The sequence below is a fragment of the Erpetoichthys calabaricus genome, chromosome 4 (assembly GCF_900747795.2).
Source record: "Erpetoichthys calabaricus chromosome 4, fErpCal1.3, whole genome shotgun sequence".
Classification (NCBI taxonomy): Eukaryota; Metazoa; Chordata; class Cladistia; order Polypteriformes; family Polypteridae; genus Erpetoichthys; species Erpetoichthys calabaricus.
This window is the reverse complement of record NC_041397.2, coordinates 182,559,168-182,580,108: the sequence shown is the minus strand read 5'-3', so window position 1 is coordinate 182,580,108 and position 20,941 is coordinate 182,559,168. Positions and strand designations below refer to the sequence as shown.

At 38.7% G+C, this 20,941-nt stretch overlaps 1 protein-coding gene across 5 annotated transcripts in view; it reads right to left on the bottom strand.

Moving 5' to 3' along the window:
• herc2 (HECT and RLD domain containing E3 ubiquitin protein ligase 2) overlaps positions 1-20,941 on the bottom strand; it is a 488,151-nt gene that overhangs the window by 53,431 nt on the left and 413,779 nt on the right. For all 5 annotated transcript variants that reach the window (XM_051927044.1, XM_051927043.1, XM_051927046.1 and 2 more), the window contains exons 73-78: positions 13,091-13,249; positions 12,852-12,970; positions 11,469-11,594; positions 10,822-10,977; positions 1,583-1,698; positions 839-1,037 (exon numbers count right to left, since the gene is read on the bottom strand). In XM_051927044.1, the coding sequence (XP_051783004.1) occupies positions 839-1,037; positions 1,583-1,698; positions 10,822-10,977; positions 11,469-11,594; positions 12,852-12,970; positions 13,091-13,249 (875 nt within the window). The remainder of the gene's footprint in view (positions 1-838; positions 1,038-1,582; positions 1,699-10,821; positions 10,978-11,468; positions 11,595-12,851; positions 12,971-13,090; positions 13,250-20,941) is intronic.

Genomic DNA, 20,941 nt, shown 5'->3' with positions numbered 1-20,941 from the left:
AGGCAAGGGTTTCAAAAACACAAATATCTGTTTTACACAGTTCAATCCACCAAATTTTTTTTCCAGAACTTGTTAAATTTATCTCTACCCTTCCTATGAATGATGAGTGAGGTACTGCTGAGGTATTAACGTGGATATATTAAAAAGGGCAAAGTAGGTCTGGAAATCCTTGGGTATGGTCCTGGGGTTCTTTCATCATTCTGGAGTAGCTTTCTTTTAGACTAATAATAATAAGAAGAAGAATAACACTTGTTTGCATTTATATAGCACTTTTTCACTACTCAAAGTGCTTTCCACGGTGCTGAATCCCGCTCCAGAATAATAAACACTTTTTTGAGATCATCTGTAATCTCTTTTGATGTAAAAATTACACAACATTGCCAAGAATAACCTTTACAGTATCTTGTAAATGACATTTCTTCCTATTTCTTTTTTATTACTGCATGCATAAATCACTCTAAATAATATATACAAATCATGGATATAAACAGGTTTTTTTGATATATTATGGACTAGGTTTGATTAAACAAAGATTGCATAATAAAAATGAGATATTTAAAGAGCTAAAAGAGAGTTCACAAACCTTCAAAGCAAGTGATGCTTGCTATTTTTACATTACATATACTTTAAATTATATACTTCATCTTAGCACAACCAACCAAATATTAACAAGCAAGTTATGTTTCACCTCAAATAATCAAGATTTTTGTGGGGAATGGGAATATGTGTGTCCCCCGTGTCACCCAAAAAAGTTTTAATTAATAATCTATTGTAATCACTGTATATAACCTAGGTCATATTGTTCTAATTTAAGGAGGTCAAAATGAAAAAGTCAAACCTTTCCATCAGCAGTAACTGCAAACAAAGTTTGTTCACCACCAATAAGCTGAATGGGTCTTAATGTAGCAAGAGCTTCACATGGCGTCGGCACTTTAACTTTTGCTCCTTCTATACCACCTAGCTGACCTCTGTGGTTGTGACCCCACCCATAAATTGTTCCACTTCCACCAGCAGATAGTGTCCAGTCATCTGGTCTCCTGTAGTACAAAACCAATTGAGAAACATAAATTATGGGGCTTGTGCTAAACTGTCCCTTTGAGATGTTAATTAAAACTAGTATTAACAGAGTACGAGTCTGCTGTTGTACCATAATTATATCCCATGTATACTGCCCTGAGTATCACTAATCAGAGCAAAGTGCTAGTACAGCTTAAGTGTGCACGCTTACAAGTGATCCAAATTTCTTTAACAAAATTCTTTTTGTAAGCTGAAGACTGGTAAAATCCTTACAATTAGTATCTTCAAACATTCAGCCACACTCACTGATTTCATATTATTTACTTATTGTCTAAGTATACTGTATGGCATTAACTAAATTACCAATATTCAAGATAGTACAAAACATGGTTGTCAAACAACTATAAAGACTATTGACACTTTTAACTGTATAACAGTATATGCACAAATGTACATAAATGTTGCTGAAAGCAACCATCAATTTAATTAACACAGATGAGGTTGGAGACATTAAAAGTACCAAACAAAGTCTACTGTTAAACCAATGTGTAGCCTTGGCTAATACCTGTTCATCCACTGGACAAGTTGCTCATCATGCTCCCTCTTGAAAATATCATGGCACTCATGAAGCACAGTCATGTTTTCATTATCTGCCATGAGTTCTCGGATTTTCTTAGCTACCTAAAAATGAAATGAACATATTCAAAAAAACAGTTAAAAAGAAAATGATCATTCTAGAATTTCTTCATTTAATGTGAAATATATTGCATTATAAGCACACTGTCTGTAACAAATATTATAAAGGTAAATTAATTAAATTATTCAGTATCTTAATTTTTAAAGATATTAAGGCTGAGAGAGGAGAACCATCAGCATACTAGTCTACTGCCTACAAATTAGCAAATTCTGCTTGATGTCTGGGGAAGGTCATGTGTTTTGGATTCATTGGTAATTGATACTTGACCTAGTATGAATAAATGCAACAAAGTGTGTGCGTGCGCGTGTGTGTGTGAGATACAGTGGACTGGCCCTATTCCAGGGTTGATCCCTGCCTAACGCTCAGAACTGGCTTCTTAAAATAGTAAAATGGACTTAAAAATGTTCAGAAAACATATGCATAGATGGGTCTGAGTGGAGCCCATTGTAAGTCCTGTCCAGCGGGGAAGCCAAAATGAAAGAGCAATATGGAAGGAGACAAAACCTCAACATCCCATACAAAAGTATAGATTATTTTACAGTAGGAGGAAGCTGGGATATCAAGAACAGTTCCTCCCCCAGTATAATAGATGGTAGTGCTCCGATAGCATGGACCAAATAAGGACGCCCACAGGGATATATGGGACTCATAGTCCTGAGGGACAATCCTGTTGAGGTCTTTGGGTGCCGCTATAGGTTGCTGCAGGGACAGAGACTCCCTGTTTCAGGAGGCTTCTGTCTGACTTGGAAGTGCCTCCGTTGGGCTATACCCCGGTACTGGAAGTCTGACAAAAAAGCAAGCTGTCCAGTGTCCTCCAGTGAGTTGCAGTTGGGAGACAGAAGGCAAAGCTCACCTAGAGGAGGAAAATGATGAGTATTTATTATAAGTTTGAGGAACTGACCTTTAATAACGTATTTTTGTGAGAATAAATACCTTTATTTTTGCACCTGGAGACTGTTTGGTGTGGTGTGTCTGGGGTTTTGGGGCTCACTGATGCCCCCTGTCTTTCACACTATACTGTATATCATTCAAAGTCAGTTCTGCAGTCTGTTGTTAACTATTCCCTGATAATTAGCTAAAAATGGTACAGGGTTCAGTCAGACTTGGAAATAAAATAAGAGATTAAGAGATTCAGCTCAATAATATTCTTCTTGACATATTAAATAAGCTCTATTATGCATCTGTCACTTGTACAAAGAAATGCAAAGTGATAAAAGTGAACAATTAAGAAACGTATTAGAAGGAAAGTCAAAAGGAAAAATGAATGCATCAAAAAGCATCTATAAAGTTAATACTAAAAGAGAGAACTGAGCAATTCTCAGCATATAAATCACAAATAGAATTCATTATTTTCTACAGTTGAACAATAATATTTCCTTTGGGAGATTTTCATAATCAAAGAAACTTTAAGCTATTAACAGATGAAAATAAGTTATTTGCACCTGCAAGCCACAAAGATAAACCCTTTTAATAATTATTTTGGAAGGTCCAATCAACTAGTCAATTGTCTTCAAATCTGATTAAAGTTATTTGTGGTATTTTAGATCAATGGAAATTAAAAATGATTTTCATAATGCTCTCATAGTCTCATGTTTTGAACCAAATCATAAATATCTTATCACAGTTAATGAAAACAGAGGAAATCACTTTCCAGTCACTTGCTATACAGGTAGTCCCCAAGTTACAGACATCCGACATACGACTTATGAACGGGGCCGCAACTGCTCCTTCATCAGCTGCCGCAGCTACTGCTCCTGACTGGACGGAGGCTGGATGGAGCAGGGGGGGTGTTTCACTGCCCGCCCACCACACATGGCTGCTCCGTTCGTTCTCGGTGGGCAGCTGGTGATGCTGCAAGAGATGACCCGGTTGTGGCTGATCGGAAGCCATTGAGGATGAATGGGGCGGCGGGGGGCAGCATTGTAGTGTGTCTCGGGTGGTTGCCTGTTGAATGGGGGCGGCGGTGGGCGATTCACTATCCGCCTTTGGCCGCACCCTGTTCATTCTCGGTGGGCGGACACTGCAGGCAGCATACTGTAGTGAAGGTGACTGTGTGTTGGACAGGTGGTGAACCGTCCCTCGCCAACTCCATTCATTCTCAATAGCAAGCCTGCTTGTGCTGTTACGTACATAGCAGGAAGTTGCCTCTCGTTAGTACATCAGACGTGCTGATGATGGGTGCCTTCCTGCTGTGATAGTGTGTACAGTGCTGTGCAGAAGAGCTCATCTTAACCTTTTGTCTTCACCCTTCACCAATGTCTCTGAAACACAAATCTGATGAAAGTGCTGGTGATACAGTAAAGAAGAGAAAAGCCATCACCATGGAAAATAAAGTAGAAATACTAAAAAGGTCATAGAGAGGTGAAACTCCATCATTCATTGGCAGAGCACTTGATTACAGTCGATCAACAATAGCATTTATTAAAATAATGTACCTGTTCCGACTTACATACAAATTCAACTTAAGAACAAACCTACAGTCCTATATCGTACATAACCCAGGAACTGCCTGTAAAACTTTTGACAGAAAATCCACTACTAATATGCATCCCTTAAGAAAATGTACGAGTTAACAGTTACCAGAAATACATCCCTCACCTCCTGTTAAAAGGAAACAAGCTCATAATCTACCAGCATGTCATTCTTACAATAGATAATACCAACAGTATAACTCATAAAACTCATAAAAACAGACATCCGTGTAGCTACCTATTCATAAGATCTACGAAAATTTGAGACACAAAAATGTACCAATAATATTAAAAGTTAACAACCTAAAATATCCTAGTATTTAAATAAAAAATTAGGAAACAGAAAGTCAGCCATCTGTTTAACTTCCTGGTCAGTACCAAATGTGGTCAGGATAGGCTGTAGCAACGTTAGATTAAGCAAGTTTAAAAATAGATTAATACTAGCCAAATACCCGCGCTTCGCAGCAGAGAAGTAGTGTGTTAAAGAGGTTATGAAACAGTAAAGGAAACATTTTAAAAATAACGTAACATGATTGTCAATGTAATTGTGTTGTCATTGTTATGAGTGTTGCTGTCATATATATATACATATACACATATACACACACATATACACACATATACAGATATATTATATATACATATACACATATATTTTTTATATATATATATTTTTTATATATATATATATATATATATATATATATATATATATATATATATATATATATATATATATATATATATATATACACACATACATACATACATACATACATATACACACATAGATGCACTTACAATAACATAGAAATCAATATAAACAACATTAACATCATTATCATATGAGAATATGAAGTAATATATAAGAAGCACATTTCATATAAATATAAATAATTAAACAGTAAAATCTTCTTGTATAATTTGCTACCGTGGCTTTTCGTTGGTCTGTCCAGGATTTTAAATCACCTGTAGCTTGCAAACTGTTTCACCTATTGACTTGAAATCTGGTACACATATAATACGTCACGTCTGCTATCCGCTTTATGGGTGATGATTGTATTACTCTTTTTATGTTTATTTTATTTTAGAATCAACTCCTATCTGCGCACACCAGGGCGGCCGTGGGCAGATGCGTATGGTGTATTCACTCCATGTTATCGTGCATTGCGCTGTCACTGGTATTTTGATAAAAGAATTTGAACAATATATAAGAAGCGTATAAATTATTAAACAGTAAAACATTAAAATTTAAGAAGTAAAGTTACATTGAGTACTACTGCAGTGCCTTCGGGTATACCTCATTTTTTCTTTGCCCATTACATGCTTAAATGTATACATTTTTTGGTGTACCTACCCGAGAACACGCGACATATAACCGACCGTGGGAGAAGCATGGATTTTAAAGAAGCGTTGAGTTCATCTGCTGGTCTCCCTCGTGGAATAACTGGTAATGTTTCACTAAAATCTACAGCGAGTAAAACGACATTACCTCCTTTTTTTTTTGTACGATCTCTGAGATGTTGCTTTTTTCGGTTCAAGGCTTCATAAGCTCTTTTATGTTCCATGGTGTACTTAATAAGTACTAATTATCCCAAACCATCATCTTTGAATGTTGCAAGACTTTCGCCTTGTATGTAGATCGGGGTAATTACATTCATTGCATTCATAGTCTGAATCACAATCTGATTGTATGGGTGGTTACCTGGCACTGTAGGGTTGCCACCCGTCCTTTAAAATACGGAATCGTGCCGCGTTTGACAATGAAATTGCGCGTCCCGTTTTGAATCAATACTGGACGGGATTTATCCCGTATTTTTTTAATCATTTTTTTTTTAAAGCAGCGTCTCATGCAAATCCCACACGCATTTTATGAAGATGCCTCCTTTCCTACTTTTGATTGGGTAATACTTGATGTCATCGTTAGTTTGATTGGTGTTTTTAACTGTCCAGTGAGGAGGGCGTGTCTTTTAAGTACAGTCTGCAAAGTGTTGGCACTGAGATGTGGCGTCAGCGCCATACTTGAAGCCCCTAACATTGCGGTCATCAAGTCGGCTAACATCTGCCATGTGCCGTCTTTCAGTTGCGAGAAGCAGATCATAGAATGGTTGAAACTGTTGCCCCTAACGTTGCGCCACGGCGTGTGGTTCGTTTATACCTCGTGTCTTCTCATTAAACTTTTATCTCGCGAATATGTTATTGCAATCCGCAGCGGGAGCGTTTCTATAAACTTTATTTAAACTTACGTTTTACACCGTGGTTTGTTTCCCTTATGAACATGCTTGTATGCTTAACTCGCTCCGTTCTCAATTGTTTAATTAATTTTTTGCTCTTCGCTGTTTGCGGCTGTTCCTCCATTTCCCCCTACTTCGTTCTTTTATCTCGCGAATATGTTATTGCAATCCTTAACGGGAGCGTTTCAATAAACTGATTGAAAATAGTTTTGCATTTACCTTTTTAGTAAAAGGCGAGCTTTTAAGCCTGAGAAATCACCCCATAAATGCACACGTTTAATTGGACATGTGTTAATATGTATGGTTACACAGTATTAAAAGACAGTGAACAACGTCAGTTACCTTTGTTCCCGCGTTTGATAAAAGGTGAGCTTTTAAGCCTGAGAAATCACCCCGTAAATGCACACGTTTAATTGCACATGTGTTAATATGTATGCTTACACAGTATTAAAAGACAGTCAAAAATTAACGTCATTTACCTTCGTTCCCGCGTGCGACTCGTGCTGTAAATCTCTTCCTTGTTTTTAGTTCACGTGATTACGTAGGAGGCGTGATGACGCGATACGTGACTCCGCCTCCTCCATTACAGTGTATGGACAAAAAATATGTTCCAGTTATGACCATTACGCTTTGAATTTCGAAATGAAACCTGCCTAACTTTTGTAAGTAAGCTGTAAGGAATGAGCCTGCCAAATTTCAGCCTTCTACCTACACGGGAAGTTGGAGAATTAGTGATGAGTGAGTCAGTGAGTGAGTGAGTCAGTCAGTGAGGGCTTTGCCTTTTATTAGTATAGATTCATACAGATCTTCATGCTTCTGTTGCTGCCTTCTTGGCCTGCTAGTACCTTTTAATCAAATTCAGAGACCTTAGTGCTAAGCATTCTACAAATTATCTCTTTTTCTAATTTTACTGCTTCCTTCATTACAAGAGTCCATCAAAGGGTCCTAGGGTAGCGACTATGGGTGGAGTCAAACAGCCACTATTAACATCTTCAACGAGGCCCAATTCATACTCCAAGAGAAACGTATTCATGAATGCTTCATCTGATACATACTTTCTTTAACTGTGTGCAGAACATACAACCCCCGGTATGATGACAAGATAACAAAACCGATCACTGACAAACAGCAATGGATAATGGCTGTAGCAAATGTTCACAAACTGTTCTTAAATGAACAAGTGAAAGTTTTGGGGTTTAAAATGGTTGCTTGATCTTGTTAAAGTGTTCAAAGGATGTGCAAGTAAGAGTATGTTTTACATTACTTCAATTACTATAATGTAACATGTTCCAATATGTGTAAAATAGAGGGATACAACAGAAAAGACAGTAGCATTCTAAAACTCTTCAGCATATTTTTAATAAAAAGGTAAAACAGAATCATTCATTTTATAATCTCAAATTTAATTTGCTTGAGCAGTCAGCATAAACAGACATTTTGACTTCTATGCGGTGAGACACAAAAATAACCAGACTGGGTTTAGGGCTTTCCTGGAAAACCATCTGGAGGTCAGCTGGACTATATCCCCTCCTACACGCCCTCTCAAACTGCTGACCGGCTAGGTATATCCTGTGAATAGCCCAGTCAGTATCTGCATAATAATCGTTACATGAGTTGCCGCTATAATGTCAGGTGACAAAAATCAAACAGCGAATCAACATCAAATTTCTCACAAATTTTCTCTTTTTCTCACAAATTTTCTCTTTTTCCATAAAGCAGTTTTTGGCTGACAAAAACATTCCTGTCCTCGATCATCCTCCCTATCCGCCCGATTTAGCTCCCTGGGATTTTTACTTGTTCCCGGAAATAAAAAGTGACCAGAAGGGAACACATTTTTCTTCAATGGATGAAGTGCAGACAAAAACGGCAAGCCTGTTGAAGAGCCTCAAGCAAGAAGACTTCCAGCACTGTTTCAATCAATGGAAGATACGTATGGAGCGGTGTAGAGATTGGGAGTGGGAGAATATAGAAGATGACAATGCTGTAATTCATCAATAAATATTATTTTTTTTTTACCAATTTGGTTATTTTTGTGTCTCACCTCATATATCCCAATAATGCTAGAGTGCCTGACATGTCTCATATTCAGTACATGTAAATGAAGATTTGATTGGAGTAAAACCATGAAACAGGCTTTGCCAATAAAACGATGTATTTTTTTTTTCTTTGATGAGCCTACTATTTAGGCTGCATTTGTTCAATCTGAAGGCATCTTCACAGACAGACAACGTATTTCTGCACACTGCAGAGTTCATTCTGCTAGCACTCTTATTAGTTGCCAGAGGCAGGCATTCATGCCTAAGCATTATGACTCCACCTTTATCAGTTTTCATGAACTGGTATGCTGCGAACTGTCTTCTGTTTGCTCTTTTCACTGCACTTGCACCATGTTAGTTTTTTATATTCCCTTTGTCACACTTTAACTTAACATATGGTTCTACAATTTGACTCCCAGTTAAAGGACTTTTTTGTTACGAAGTACAAAATATTTGCAAGTCTTTAAATGTACAAGGTAAGGTTTAATTGTTGTTTTTCTAGATAATTTTTGATCAGACATTTTTGTATTATCTTAGGCCAAAACATTCTATTTTGTCTGCAGGTTAGGAATGGGAGGATCAGGCATTAATGTCTGCATCTCTGCCATGTGATAGCAATTTTCACTTCTCATAGCCAAAGGATCTTCATGCTTCTTTTCAGGTTCACTGAATGCTAGACATTTTTGGATTTCTAGCATCTTCGATCCATCATTCTTACTCCTGCTTGTCTTACTTTTTGTCAGAAATTTAAAAGCTATTCTTTTGTTTTACTTTCTAATTGGACTAAGCCTGCACTTTGAACGTAAATGTTAACTTCCTATGTCCCTGACTGGTCAGTAAATAGACACGAGACACTAGTTTAAAAAGAAATGCTATTTCTTTATTGGTAGCAATATGAAAAATGTCCCCTGTGTCTGTGTATCTTTAACAGGCACTAATAGGTGGAAATTGTTGATTTGTTATGTTAATTTGCTCAATAGTATTTTACAATTATAAATGTTAACATTTAGAAGACTGTTTTGAAATTTCTGGATTAACAATTTATAAAGTATCTAAAAGGTTAGTGATGCGTGTTAATTAGCCTTCCAGGAACTATGAATCAGTATATACATAGTATATTATACAGTATTTATATTACTCATATTATTATATATGAGTAAAGCTTAAGAAACAAAAAAAATAGATATGATTAATAGATAAAAAATGTTGATCACATGGTGACATTTAACCCTCTTTGTGGCAGCACACTTGATTAGCCTTTAGCCAGATGGATATAAAGTGGGTGAGTAGGTATTGCTGACATCCATGGAGGTCAGGACTTAGTGGAATTCTTTCAGCTACTGTTTCCAGACTGTTCTCACTGATTCCTAGGACAGAAACTACTGTCCTTTTAAAAAAACAGCATTTATCAACTCTGGCTGAGTTATGTCTTACATAAGCAGTGAATTAGTAATTGTACATAAATAATTTTATCATAGAAAATTCCTAACTCCTTATAAAGGCTCAAAGTATGATGATTTTGTTCTGCGTATTCAGAACTAATAGATGAGATACACATATAGACAGATAGATAATACTTTATATATGTATATTATAGTAAATCTAAGGTTTGAAAAATATAAATAAGAAACTAAAGTACTTTATGCTTGTAAACAGAATAAAAAAATAGCTTGAAGACATAATCGTGATTAGTGTTACTGTCAGTGTGGGCTTTCGGCACGAGTGCTATCGATGTAGAAATTATTTCACAACCAAAGGATATGTTGATTGAGTTAATCTGTGACTTTTAAAGGGACAGTACAAGCTCATGTGGGTGAATGCCATGCAATTGACTTGTGCTTCATTCAAGCTTGGTCTCAGACTTTGTGCCCGATACTACTGGAGTATGTTCCATCCCCTGAGGCTCTATAATACAATAAGGAGTACAAAAAAAGAATACATTTTTTTTAAAAAGACCCAGTTTTATATTATTTTTATTTTAAAGAGGGAGTAGAACTGAATAAACAAGTTAAAAAACAGATGATTTGACTACTACTGTTAACTCTCAGCGACTGATTTTCTTATTATAAGATGAATAAGAAAGATCATCATAATGGAATCTTGGGTGATTTAAACTAAAACAGCTGAGAAGAAGAATTTGGTTAATTATGCCAATGTGAACTTTTAAATAATAAATTTGCATTCTATAAAAATATAGTCAGAATAAAGCTATCTTGTGTATTTGCAATGCATCTTACTGCACTAGCCCATCACCAACAATGTTCTTTGCTAGCAATAATAAAGAGAAGGGGTGTGTAGTGTAAAAAAAAATTGAGTGAAAGATACAAAAACACTATATAAAAATACTAGCTTAAAATATTAATCACCTCATCAAGGAACTGGCGTGGTAGGGCAGTTCTTTTATCAAGGGCAACAGATACCCTAGATGCCATGCAGTATCTTCTAAACCAGGCCCACTTGTGTGTTTCTGCACAACATGGGAGGGTGTCCAGCTCCAAGTCACAGGCAAGAGCCACCAAAACCTGAGGAAGACATTCCAAGTGTAAAAAATGGGGATGGGTAATTAAAGGAATTAAAAACTGTCAAAAGATTTGTGAAGTAAGTCTTAAAAAAACTATTTTAACAAAGACCCCCATTTAAATGAATCTAATAGATACTTTCAATCTGTTTTGAATATTTTATGTCCCAAAATTTACTGCAGAAGATTTTAAAATTAATTTGAAAACATATTTCATTTTTATTTTGACATTTTCATCTGACTGGTAATACACTTACAACATTTTATCATTTACTTAATAATAGATTAGTCAGTCAGTACCAACATGGGCTTAGATAATAAACTCCTGCTGTAGCCACTGACACATACATAAACCTTGAACAGTGGAGGCTTGGAGAATGTACAGTATAAATGACTCTGTCCCTACAAGTACTCTGATATGAATCACATTCAATTAAGTGTGTGTATGACCAAAATTAGTTGAATTAATTGTTAAGAGAAACAGTTAACAGCTACCTTAAAGAAGGGGCTATGAAGCAACTGCTTTCCACCTCTTACAATAGGGTCCTCATATTCATATTGTCTTTGAAGAGCCTCCGGAAGTCCTTTTACCAAAGCAGCTAAAGCACTCCCTGTGAAACTCTGTATTAATGTATAAAATTAACACAGAAGACAGAAACAATAGGATGTGCTATTGAAAATGTTAAGTTTGTTTACAAATTAAACAATCATAAATATTGACAATTTAATTGTCTTGCTAGAACTTCTGAGGATTTCTTTATAAAATACCATAAAAGACATGTAAATGAGAAACATTATTTGGTACGACAATTACAGTAACACAATTTTTTAAATTAATTTAGTGTTATATAATATAAATATTTGGACATAGCCACATATGTACTATACAAAAAATGTGCTTCAACAGTATACAATAATACTGAGTTTCATACAAAGTGTATGAAGAAGTGAGGCACGGTATGCAATACAGTGATCCCTCGCTATATCGCGCTTCACCTTTCGCGGCTTCACTCCATCGCGGATTTTGTATGTAAGCATATTTAAATATATATCGCGGATTTTTCGCTGCTTCGCGGGTTTCTGCGGACAATAGGTCTTTTAATTTCTGGTACATGCTTCCTCAGTTGGTTTGCCCAGTTGATTTCATACAAGGGACGCTATTGGCAGATGGCTGAGAAGCTATCCAGCTTACTTTCTCTCTCTCTCTCTCTCTTGCGCTGACGTAGGGGGGTGTGAGCAGGGGGGCTGTGTGCAGCTGCTTCCTGAAGGAAATGCTGCACGGAGCTTCGCATACTTAAAAGCTCAAAGGGCACGTTTTGATTTTTTTTATCTGTCTCTCTCTATCTCTCTCTCTCTCTCTCTTCATGCTCCTGACAGAGGGGGTGTGAGCTGCCGCCTTCAACAGCTTTGTACCGGCGGTGCTTCGCATACTTAAAAGCCAAAAAGCCGTATTGATTTTTTTTTTGACTGCTTGCTTTGCACTCCTTTGAAAAGGAAGATATGTTTGCATTCTTTTAATTGTGAGACAGAACTGTCATCTCTGTCTTGTCATGGAGCACAGTTTAAACTTTTGAAAAAGAGATAAATGTTTGTTTGCAGTGTTTGAATAACGTTCCTGTCTCTCTACAACCTCCTGTGTTTCTGCGCAAATCTGTGAACCAAGCATGACATTCTAAAAATAACCATATAAACATATGGTTTCTACTTCGCGGATTTTCCTATTTCGCGGGTGGCTCTGGAACGCAACCCCCGCGATGGAGGAGGGATTACTGTAGTGACATCAGAAATTAAAATTATGTTTACATCAGTCAACCATTCGACACATTAAACCTTAGTAACTGTTTAATCTTCAACAAATGTCAAAAGTATGAAACCTACCAAGGTCCGTGTTTCTCCATCTGAATCTCCAAGCAGTCTATTAATGTTGATAGACTGTCCAAATTCTGTTGTCAGCAACTTTCTCAATCTTTGCAAAGCCCACATTCTATGCCCAGCTGCTATAAATTTTAAAATAAAAAAGATCCTTAAAATCAATGGTTTATTATCAAATTTAATTGTGTAACTAAGCTGAACTGCAGCAGGGTATGTCATCAGTACTGTAAGATAAACAGACTTACCTAAGGCACTTAGCTGAGCACAAGCTGCCAGTGATGCTGCAAGACGGGGAACTATGCTTCTGTTTGTGGCAAGGTTCAATCGAAAATCTAAGAGGCACGTCACCAGGTCCATAGATGGACAAGAAAGAATGCAGCGGTCTGAAAGAAGATCTTTGGGCCCTGTATAAACAAATATAACATTTAAAATTCAGTTACGGTCGGTATCTTACACCAGTAATGATAGTGGTGTCACAAAGGGAAAAATGCAGCTCTCTATTCAAGCAACATTTGAGGCCCTTAATGTTGTTACCTAATTTAGAAATATTTATTTGGCGTGGAGACTTGTGGTGGCTCTCCATATCCAGGATAATACAAAAATAACAAAATAAATAAAATTAAACATTTATTAGCAAGACTAACATAAGAGAGGGATGAATGATGGGTGAATATAATCAGAAAAGCAATAATCCAAAAGGCCATGTAGGTTTGGGTAAATGTATGTTAGTGGCTTCCCTACTTGCCCTGCTCAGGAACAAACTTCCTGTCACACCTCCCTCTATTGTATTGTACAGGTAAACCCAGGAGACCTCTCTTTCATTCTTTCTCACTCACTCATACATATGCTGGTGCCCCTGCATGATGGCCTTCTAGGAAACAAATCTCACATACAGGGCATACTGCCTGTTAGTGGCCCCTGTATTTCTGCATAACTTCAAATGGCCATAGGCCGTCCTTGTGTTGCCATGGCCACTGAGAACCTCTGGCAATCCATCAACATACTCACATTGAAAAATATCCTTAATTGTTATATATTTAAGTCTTAAAATATCTAAATAATTATGTACTATTCATTTCATCAGAACAAGTCTGCCTGATAATACTGTTTGGCAAATTTTTGTATTTTTTTTTTTTGTTTTAATCAACATTAACTGATGCACCTTGATTTTGTTATAATCTCAGCCCCAATGACAAACTGCTATAGTATTTAAGTTAGATTTAGATTTCCAAGCAGATATTAACTTGTACCTCTTTTGGTGAGGTGTGTCAATAAAATACATTTTCCTTAGTTGGATCTGATTCAGTTTTTTCTTTCCTTTTTGAAATGTCAGATTGTCTTACTAGTATGAGAGCAGGCATAGTACAACAGTGCCTAGCACTGCAGTCTCACAGAATCAGTGTCCTGGATCAGAATCACATGTCCAGGTCCTCTCTGTACAGAGTTTACACAAGGATGTTTTTCTTGTCTGCGGTGGGCTGGCGCCCTTGCCCTGGGTTTGTTTCCTGCCTTGCGTCCAGTGTTGGCTGGGATTGGCTCCAGCAGACCCCCCGTGACCCTGTAATTAAGATATAGCGGGTTGGATAATGGATGGATGTTTTTCTTGTGATTACTTCAAACACCAAGTGGTGCAACTTGGACACATCATCAGTGAGGAACCAGGGTCATAAAGGAGTTGCAGGTCATAGATCATCAAACACCCTCACCTGGGCGACACAAATGGGGGTGATCAGTCCCTAGCTTGTGTCCCAGTAGCGTCACCATGGACCATCCCGCTTGATCCACAACAATCTTGAAGCTTTTTCTGCAGAGTCCATGATGTTCTTGGTGGCTCTTCTTTTCTGCAACCCTCTGAAGCCCAATGAGTTCCCAATGTAGAGACCACCCTCAAAGCCCCTGTGGCCCACCTCAATGGGCTCGCATTGGGCCTTCCACCCATTCCTTCTACATTCCTCTACCAGCTCGAGGCAGTTTGCCTTCTTGCGGTCATGGGCCTCCTCCTCTATCTATCTTCCCAGGGAGAGTAAATCTGGCCTGAAAGTCATCCTCACAATGTGTTCCCGAAATTTCAAATTCTTTTCTCGGTCAGCCTTCAACTGCCAGTCCTACACTAAAGCTCGCAGCCCAACTGAGGTCCTGAGCCCAACCTGGGGTTTTATGTTTTGCCTTATTGAGATCCGTCATTTGCTCTGCTGAATGACACTGCAGATGGTATCAGCTACTGCCTTCAGCACTTGGTCGTGGTGCCACCTATACCTCCCCTCTCCTAAGGCTTTCAGGCAGCAGCTCAAGATGCACTCCAAAGAACCTCTTTCCCGGCACAGGCGGCATGCAGTGGTATCAGCTACACCCCAGCAATGCAGGTTAGATGGGATAGGAAGAGCATCATACACTGACTGAATCAGAAATTTCAGTCTAGCTGGCTCTGATTTCCAAAGTTCTGCCCATGTGATCTTTAGGGTAGTTATCCCATTTGACCCAAGCTACCTGCTGGCGCATAGCCACTGCCTTGCTACAATAACTCTGCATAAATCTCTTTCTGGATTTGTTGACGTCTGTCTCAGCCTCACTCTGGTGACCTTTAAATTCCTTTGTCAGGCTAGTGAAAGGAAGCTACAACTTGTTGGTATGACCATAGAGGGAAATGCTGCTCAGGTTTCTCGGCAGGCCCAGCCACCTACGAAGGAACTGACTGATGTTTTGCTCAAATCTCTTCACAATGGTCATTGGAACTTCATATACAGTTAGGTCCATAAATATTTGGACAGAGACAACTTTTTTCTAATTTTGGTTCTGTACATTACCACAATGAATTTTAAATGAAACAACTCAGATACAGTTGAAGTGCAGACTTTCAGCTTTAACCCAGTGGGCTGAACAAAACGATTGCATAAAAATGAGAGGCAACTAAAGCATTTTTTAACACAATCCCTTCATTTCAGGGACTCAAACGTAATTGGACAAATTAAATAACTGGAAATAAAATGTTCATTTCTAATACTTGGTTGAAAACCCTTTGCTGGCAATGACAGCCTGAAGTCTTGAACTCATGGACATCACCAAATGCTGGGTTTCCTCCTTTTTAATGCTCTGCCAGGCCTTTACTGCAGTGGCTTTCAGTTGCTGTTTGTTTGTGGGCCTTTCTGTATGAAGTTTAGTCTTCAACAAGTGAAATGCATGCTCAATTGGGTTAAGATCAGGGGCCTCATGTATAAACGGTACATACACACAGAAATCTTGCGTATGAACATTTCCACACTCAAATCGCGATGTATAAAACCTAAACTTGCCGTAAAGTCACGCACATTTCCACGGTACCTCATACCTTGGCGTATGCAATTTCTCCACTCGGTTTTGCAGACTGGCGGCACCCAGCGTCAAAGCAGTGCTACTGTTCCTGTGTGGTCACCCTTTCTTTCTTAGACCCACATTCCTGATGCGGCTTTATCAAATACACTGAAATTAACTGCATATTGTTTATTAGTGTAATGCATCTGATTGTAATTAACCTGTAGCAATATAATGGTCCAGGGAATAGCCATAGTATTCCAAATACCATTACTGCTTTAGCATTGTTACTCTCACTGCATCTTCTTCTTCTTTCAGCTGCTCCTTTTAAGGGTTGCCACAGCGGATCATCTTTTTCCATATTACTCTCACTGCACCACTCGGAGTATTTATATCAATGTATCTGAGTGGGGAATCACAGCAGCAGTTGATCGAAAAGAGAATTATCGGTGTACAGTATCAAGCACACTGCCTCAACCACAAAACAGTTCAAAGCCTTTCCTGTACGGAACTCGCGGTTCAGAAAGTTTCATCCCAAGAACTATAAACACACTCAATCAAGTGCTCCTTGTAGAACTGTTTGTACTTATAAGTACAATTACCCCCACTGTAAACTTGCACAACCTGTGCCACTTTATAAAGCGCGTATGATGACGATATCATTTTTAAGATGAAATGCAGCAAAATATGTATAGTATACAGATAAAACTTTAACTTTATTTAAATAATCTGTATCGTTAATAATTAAACATGTGAGGACACGGTGCTGTAGCGCTAGCTAGTTCACGGATTGCTCCTGCCTTGCGTTGTATTTTTGCTGGTGCTGACGCGACACTAGAAGGACAGATGGATAGAATAATTAAACATGTACTACGAAGATATTTCAATGTTCCTTAAACGTTTTGAAGAATCGGCGTTCTATGCTTACAGACGACTTAACGTCTATTACAGAGCTGATTGTGTGGTGATTGGGTATTTGGAGAAAGAAAAGTAAGGACAGGAATTGGAGGTTAGTACGTTTGAAAGAGACAGTACTTCTGTAATAAATTATTTCAACGAAGGTTGCGCATGGTGCAGCAAGCCTCTTGTGTGAGATATGAACAATCACCGCGCCACCGTGTTCCCATGTTTAATAACATGCTTTAACTCCTATCATCATGAAAAAGATATCACGTATACATCTCAGTATTTTAATTATTCAGAGAGCTGTAATATCACGAATGTAATGGATTCTGTGTCCTGTCGGAGAAAGACAAAGAACGGAAGCACGTAGTGATTCACACATATAGAGCACATAGAAGATAAAACACAGAACAAAGCATAAATATGCAACTTTAGTTACGATAGGATTTGAGAAGCTAGTAAAATAAACTATTTTAAGATGAAGTTTATGATGTTCTACTTTAACGACAAAATAAACTACGTGATTAAAGTGGAAATTTCGAGATTAAAGTTGACATTTCGTGCTTTTTTCCACTGTGTGCCTATTTTTTTTCTGTGTACCCTAATAAGCTTTCATATGACACTCAGACAGTTGGCTATTAATCACCTTTTCACGCCGACTTTGATATGTGACAACATCTTTTTTATTTCAGGCACTGTGCGACCTTGTGAACTTGAGCTTTCGAGTTTCTCCGACACTATGTCACTCGATCCACTTCCTTTTATTGATTATACCGCTGTTTAAACCAACAAATTGTACATTTTTCTTTGCCTCCACTTGGTATTCGCTGAAATTCTTATATTTTCCCCCGTGCTTTTCCCATTGTCTTTTCACAGAAGGCTGAGCTTAAGGGCTATTTATATTGATTTGCATATTCAAAGACGCGTAATTCTCGGAGAAGTTGGGGCGGAACAAAAGGCGCATGCACGTGCATTACTTTTCATGCTGATCGGGATTTATGTAGCAGAAGAACGTGGAAGTTTGTGTACGTACAGATTCCTGCATCTGGATTTTTCTGTGCGTACGCACATTCCCGCTTTTGTGCTTACGCCATGTTATAGTGTGAGCTCTACGCACGGCGTTATACATGAGGCCCCAGGTGACTGACTTGGCCATTCAAGAATTTTCCACTTCTTTGCTTTAATAAACTCCTGGGTTGCTTTGGCTGTATGTTTTGGGTCATTGTCCATCTGTATCATGAAACGCCGCCCAATCAATTTGACTGCATTTAGCTGGATTTGAGCAGGCAGTATGTCTCTGAACACCTCAGAATTCATTTGGCTCCTTCTGTCCTGTGTCACATCATCAATAAACATTAGTGTCCCAGTGCCACTGGCAGCCATGCACTCCAAAGCCATCACACTGCCTCCACAGTGTTTTACAGATGATGTGGTATGCTTTGGATAATGAGCTGTTCCACGCCTTCTCCATACTTTTTTCTTGCCATCATTCTGGTAGAGGTTGATCTTGGTTTCATCTGTCCAAAGAATGCTTTTCCAGAACTGTGCTGGCTTTTTTAGATGTTCTTTAGCAAAGTCCAATCTAGCCTTTCTATTCTCGAGGCTTATGAGTGGCTTGCACCTTGCAGTGCACCCTCTGTTTTTAAGTTCATGCAGTCTTCTCTTTATGGTAGACCTGGATATTGATACGCCTACCCCCTGGAGAGTGTTGTTCACTTGGTTGGCTGTTGTGAAGGTGTTTCTCTTCACCATGGAAATGATACTGCGATCATCCACCACTGTTGTCTTCCGTGGACGTCCAGATCTTTTTGCGTTGCTGAGTTCACCAGTGCTTGCTTTTGTTTTTCTCAGGATGTACCAAACTGTAGATTTTGCCACTCGTAATATTGTAGCAATTTCTTGGATGGGTTTTTTTCTGTTTTCGCAGCTTACGTAATATTGTAGCAATTTCTTGGATGGGTTTTTTTTCTGTTTTCGCAGCTTAAGGATGGCTTTCACCTGCATGGAAAGCTCCTTTGACCGCATGTTGTCTGTTCACAGCAAAATCTTCCACATGCAAGCACCACACCTCAAATCAACTCCAGGCCTTTTATCTGCTTAATTGATAATAAAGGACTTGCCCACACCTGCCCATGAAATAGCCCTTTGAGTCAATTGTCCAATTACTTTTGAGCCCCTGAAATGAAGGGATTGTGTTAAAAAAATGCTTTAGTTGCCTCACATTTTTATGCAATCGTTTTGTTCACCCCACTGAATTAAAGCTGAAAGTCTGCACTTCAACTGCATCTGAGTTGTTTCATTTAAAATCCATTGTGGTAATGTACAGAACCAAAATTAGAGAAAAGTTGTCCCTGTCCAAATATTTATGGACCTAACTGTATCAGCAGTAGACACAGGAGTCTTGGGAGGCTTCTATGCTGATAAATCCACACCTTGAATTTCACTGGAAGTCCTGTCTTATCAACTGCCTATAACCACACATTAAGCTCCGTACGAGTTGACTGGACTGCCACATTCTTGCCCATGTCATCAGCCTTTCCAGCCCTTGGAGGAGCCATAGACACCCTGTCACTGATGAAGGTGTGACAATCAGTTCATCCATGAAACCTCTAATCAGAAGTTGACGTATGCCAGATCTAGACAGGCAGCCCCTACATTCCACTTCTGCTGACTTGACAAGCATGTTCAATGCTGGGGCAAAGAAGAACGCTGATATAGTGCAGCCCGTGACAGTGCCTTCACTAGACTAGACAATGCCATGTAGATGTTACTGACACAGAGGTGAATCTCACGATGAAACTATTACAATAGTCCAGTATGAGGTCTTTAAACTTCTCTGGAATATGGTATCTTGTCATCGCTGATGCCACAAGTTTATGTGAAATGGATCCATAAGCATTGGCAAGGTTTAGTCAAACAACTTTCAGATCTCCTTTATTCTCACCTGCCTCGCGGATCAACTAGGTAATCACTCCTGTACACTCTATACAGCCTGGCATAATTGGGACTCCTCCCTTTTGCACTGCAGTGTTAATATAGGAATTCCTCAGGAGATATGCTGTCAGATGATTAGCAAGAATCTTGATCAAGACTTTGCCTTACACACTAAGCAGAGAGATGGAGTGGAATTGTGTGATGTCATTTATGTTCTCCTCCTTTGATATCCAGACGCCCACTGCATATCTCCACTGCTTAGCTAATTTCCCTCTCCGCCACACTATCCTAATGAATCTCTACAGTCTCTCCAGGTATCTCGGGAAATGCTTATACCCTTTGTATGGCCCTCCACTTGTCCCTGGGGATGAGCTAGTCCTTTCAACTTTGACTATGTTCCGCCACACTATCCTAATGAATCTCTACAGTCTCTCCAGGTATCTCGGGAAATGCTTATACCCTTTGTATGGCCCTCCACTTGTCCCTGGGGATGAGCTAGTCCTTTCAACTTTGACTGTGTTCCCAACTTCTCCCAGGGTGGACTCCTTGATGTTAAACTGGACAAAGGGCTGAGGTGATGTGAATAGCTCTTTACAGTAGACTAGCTCTTCCTCCTTCCTGTTATCTTTGTACATGTCTCTAAGGTAAAAGTTGATATATTTTCCGGGCATGCAAGGGTTCTGCTATGCTTCTGTCCAAGTGGCTCCTTAGTGAATCCAAAGGAATTTGCTAAAAAGGCAGTTCACTTGACAGCCACCTTTCTGCCCCTTCTCCTGTGCCACTCAGCACATCTGATAGAGATTAGCTTTACTCTTAGGCCAGGTTTATATTTCACGGGGCGCAACACATGTCAGGTGGCATTGCGAGATATTATCAAGGTGAGAACAGGATTGGCTTCGCTGTGTCGTGAATTGCCTGAAACACCCATTAAATTCCGATGAAACCTTGCCGCAATATCTCTGAAAAGGACG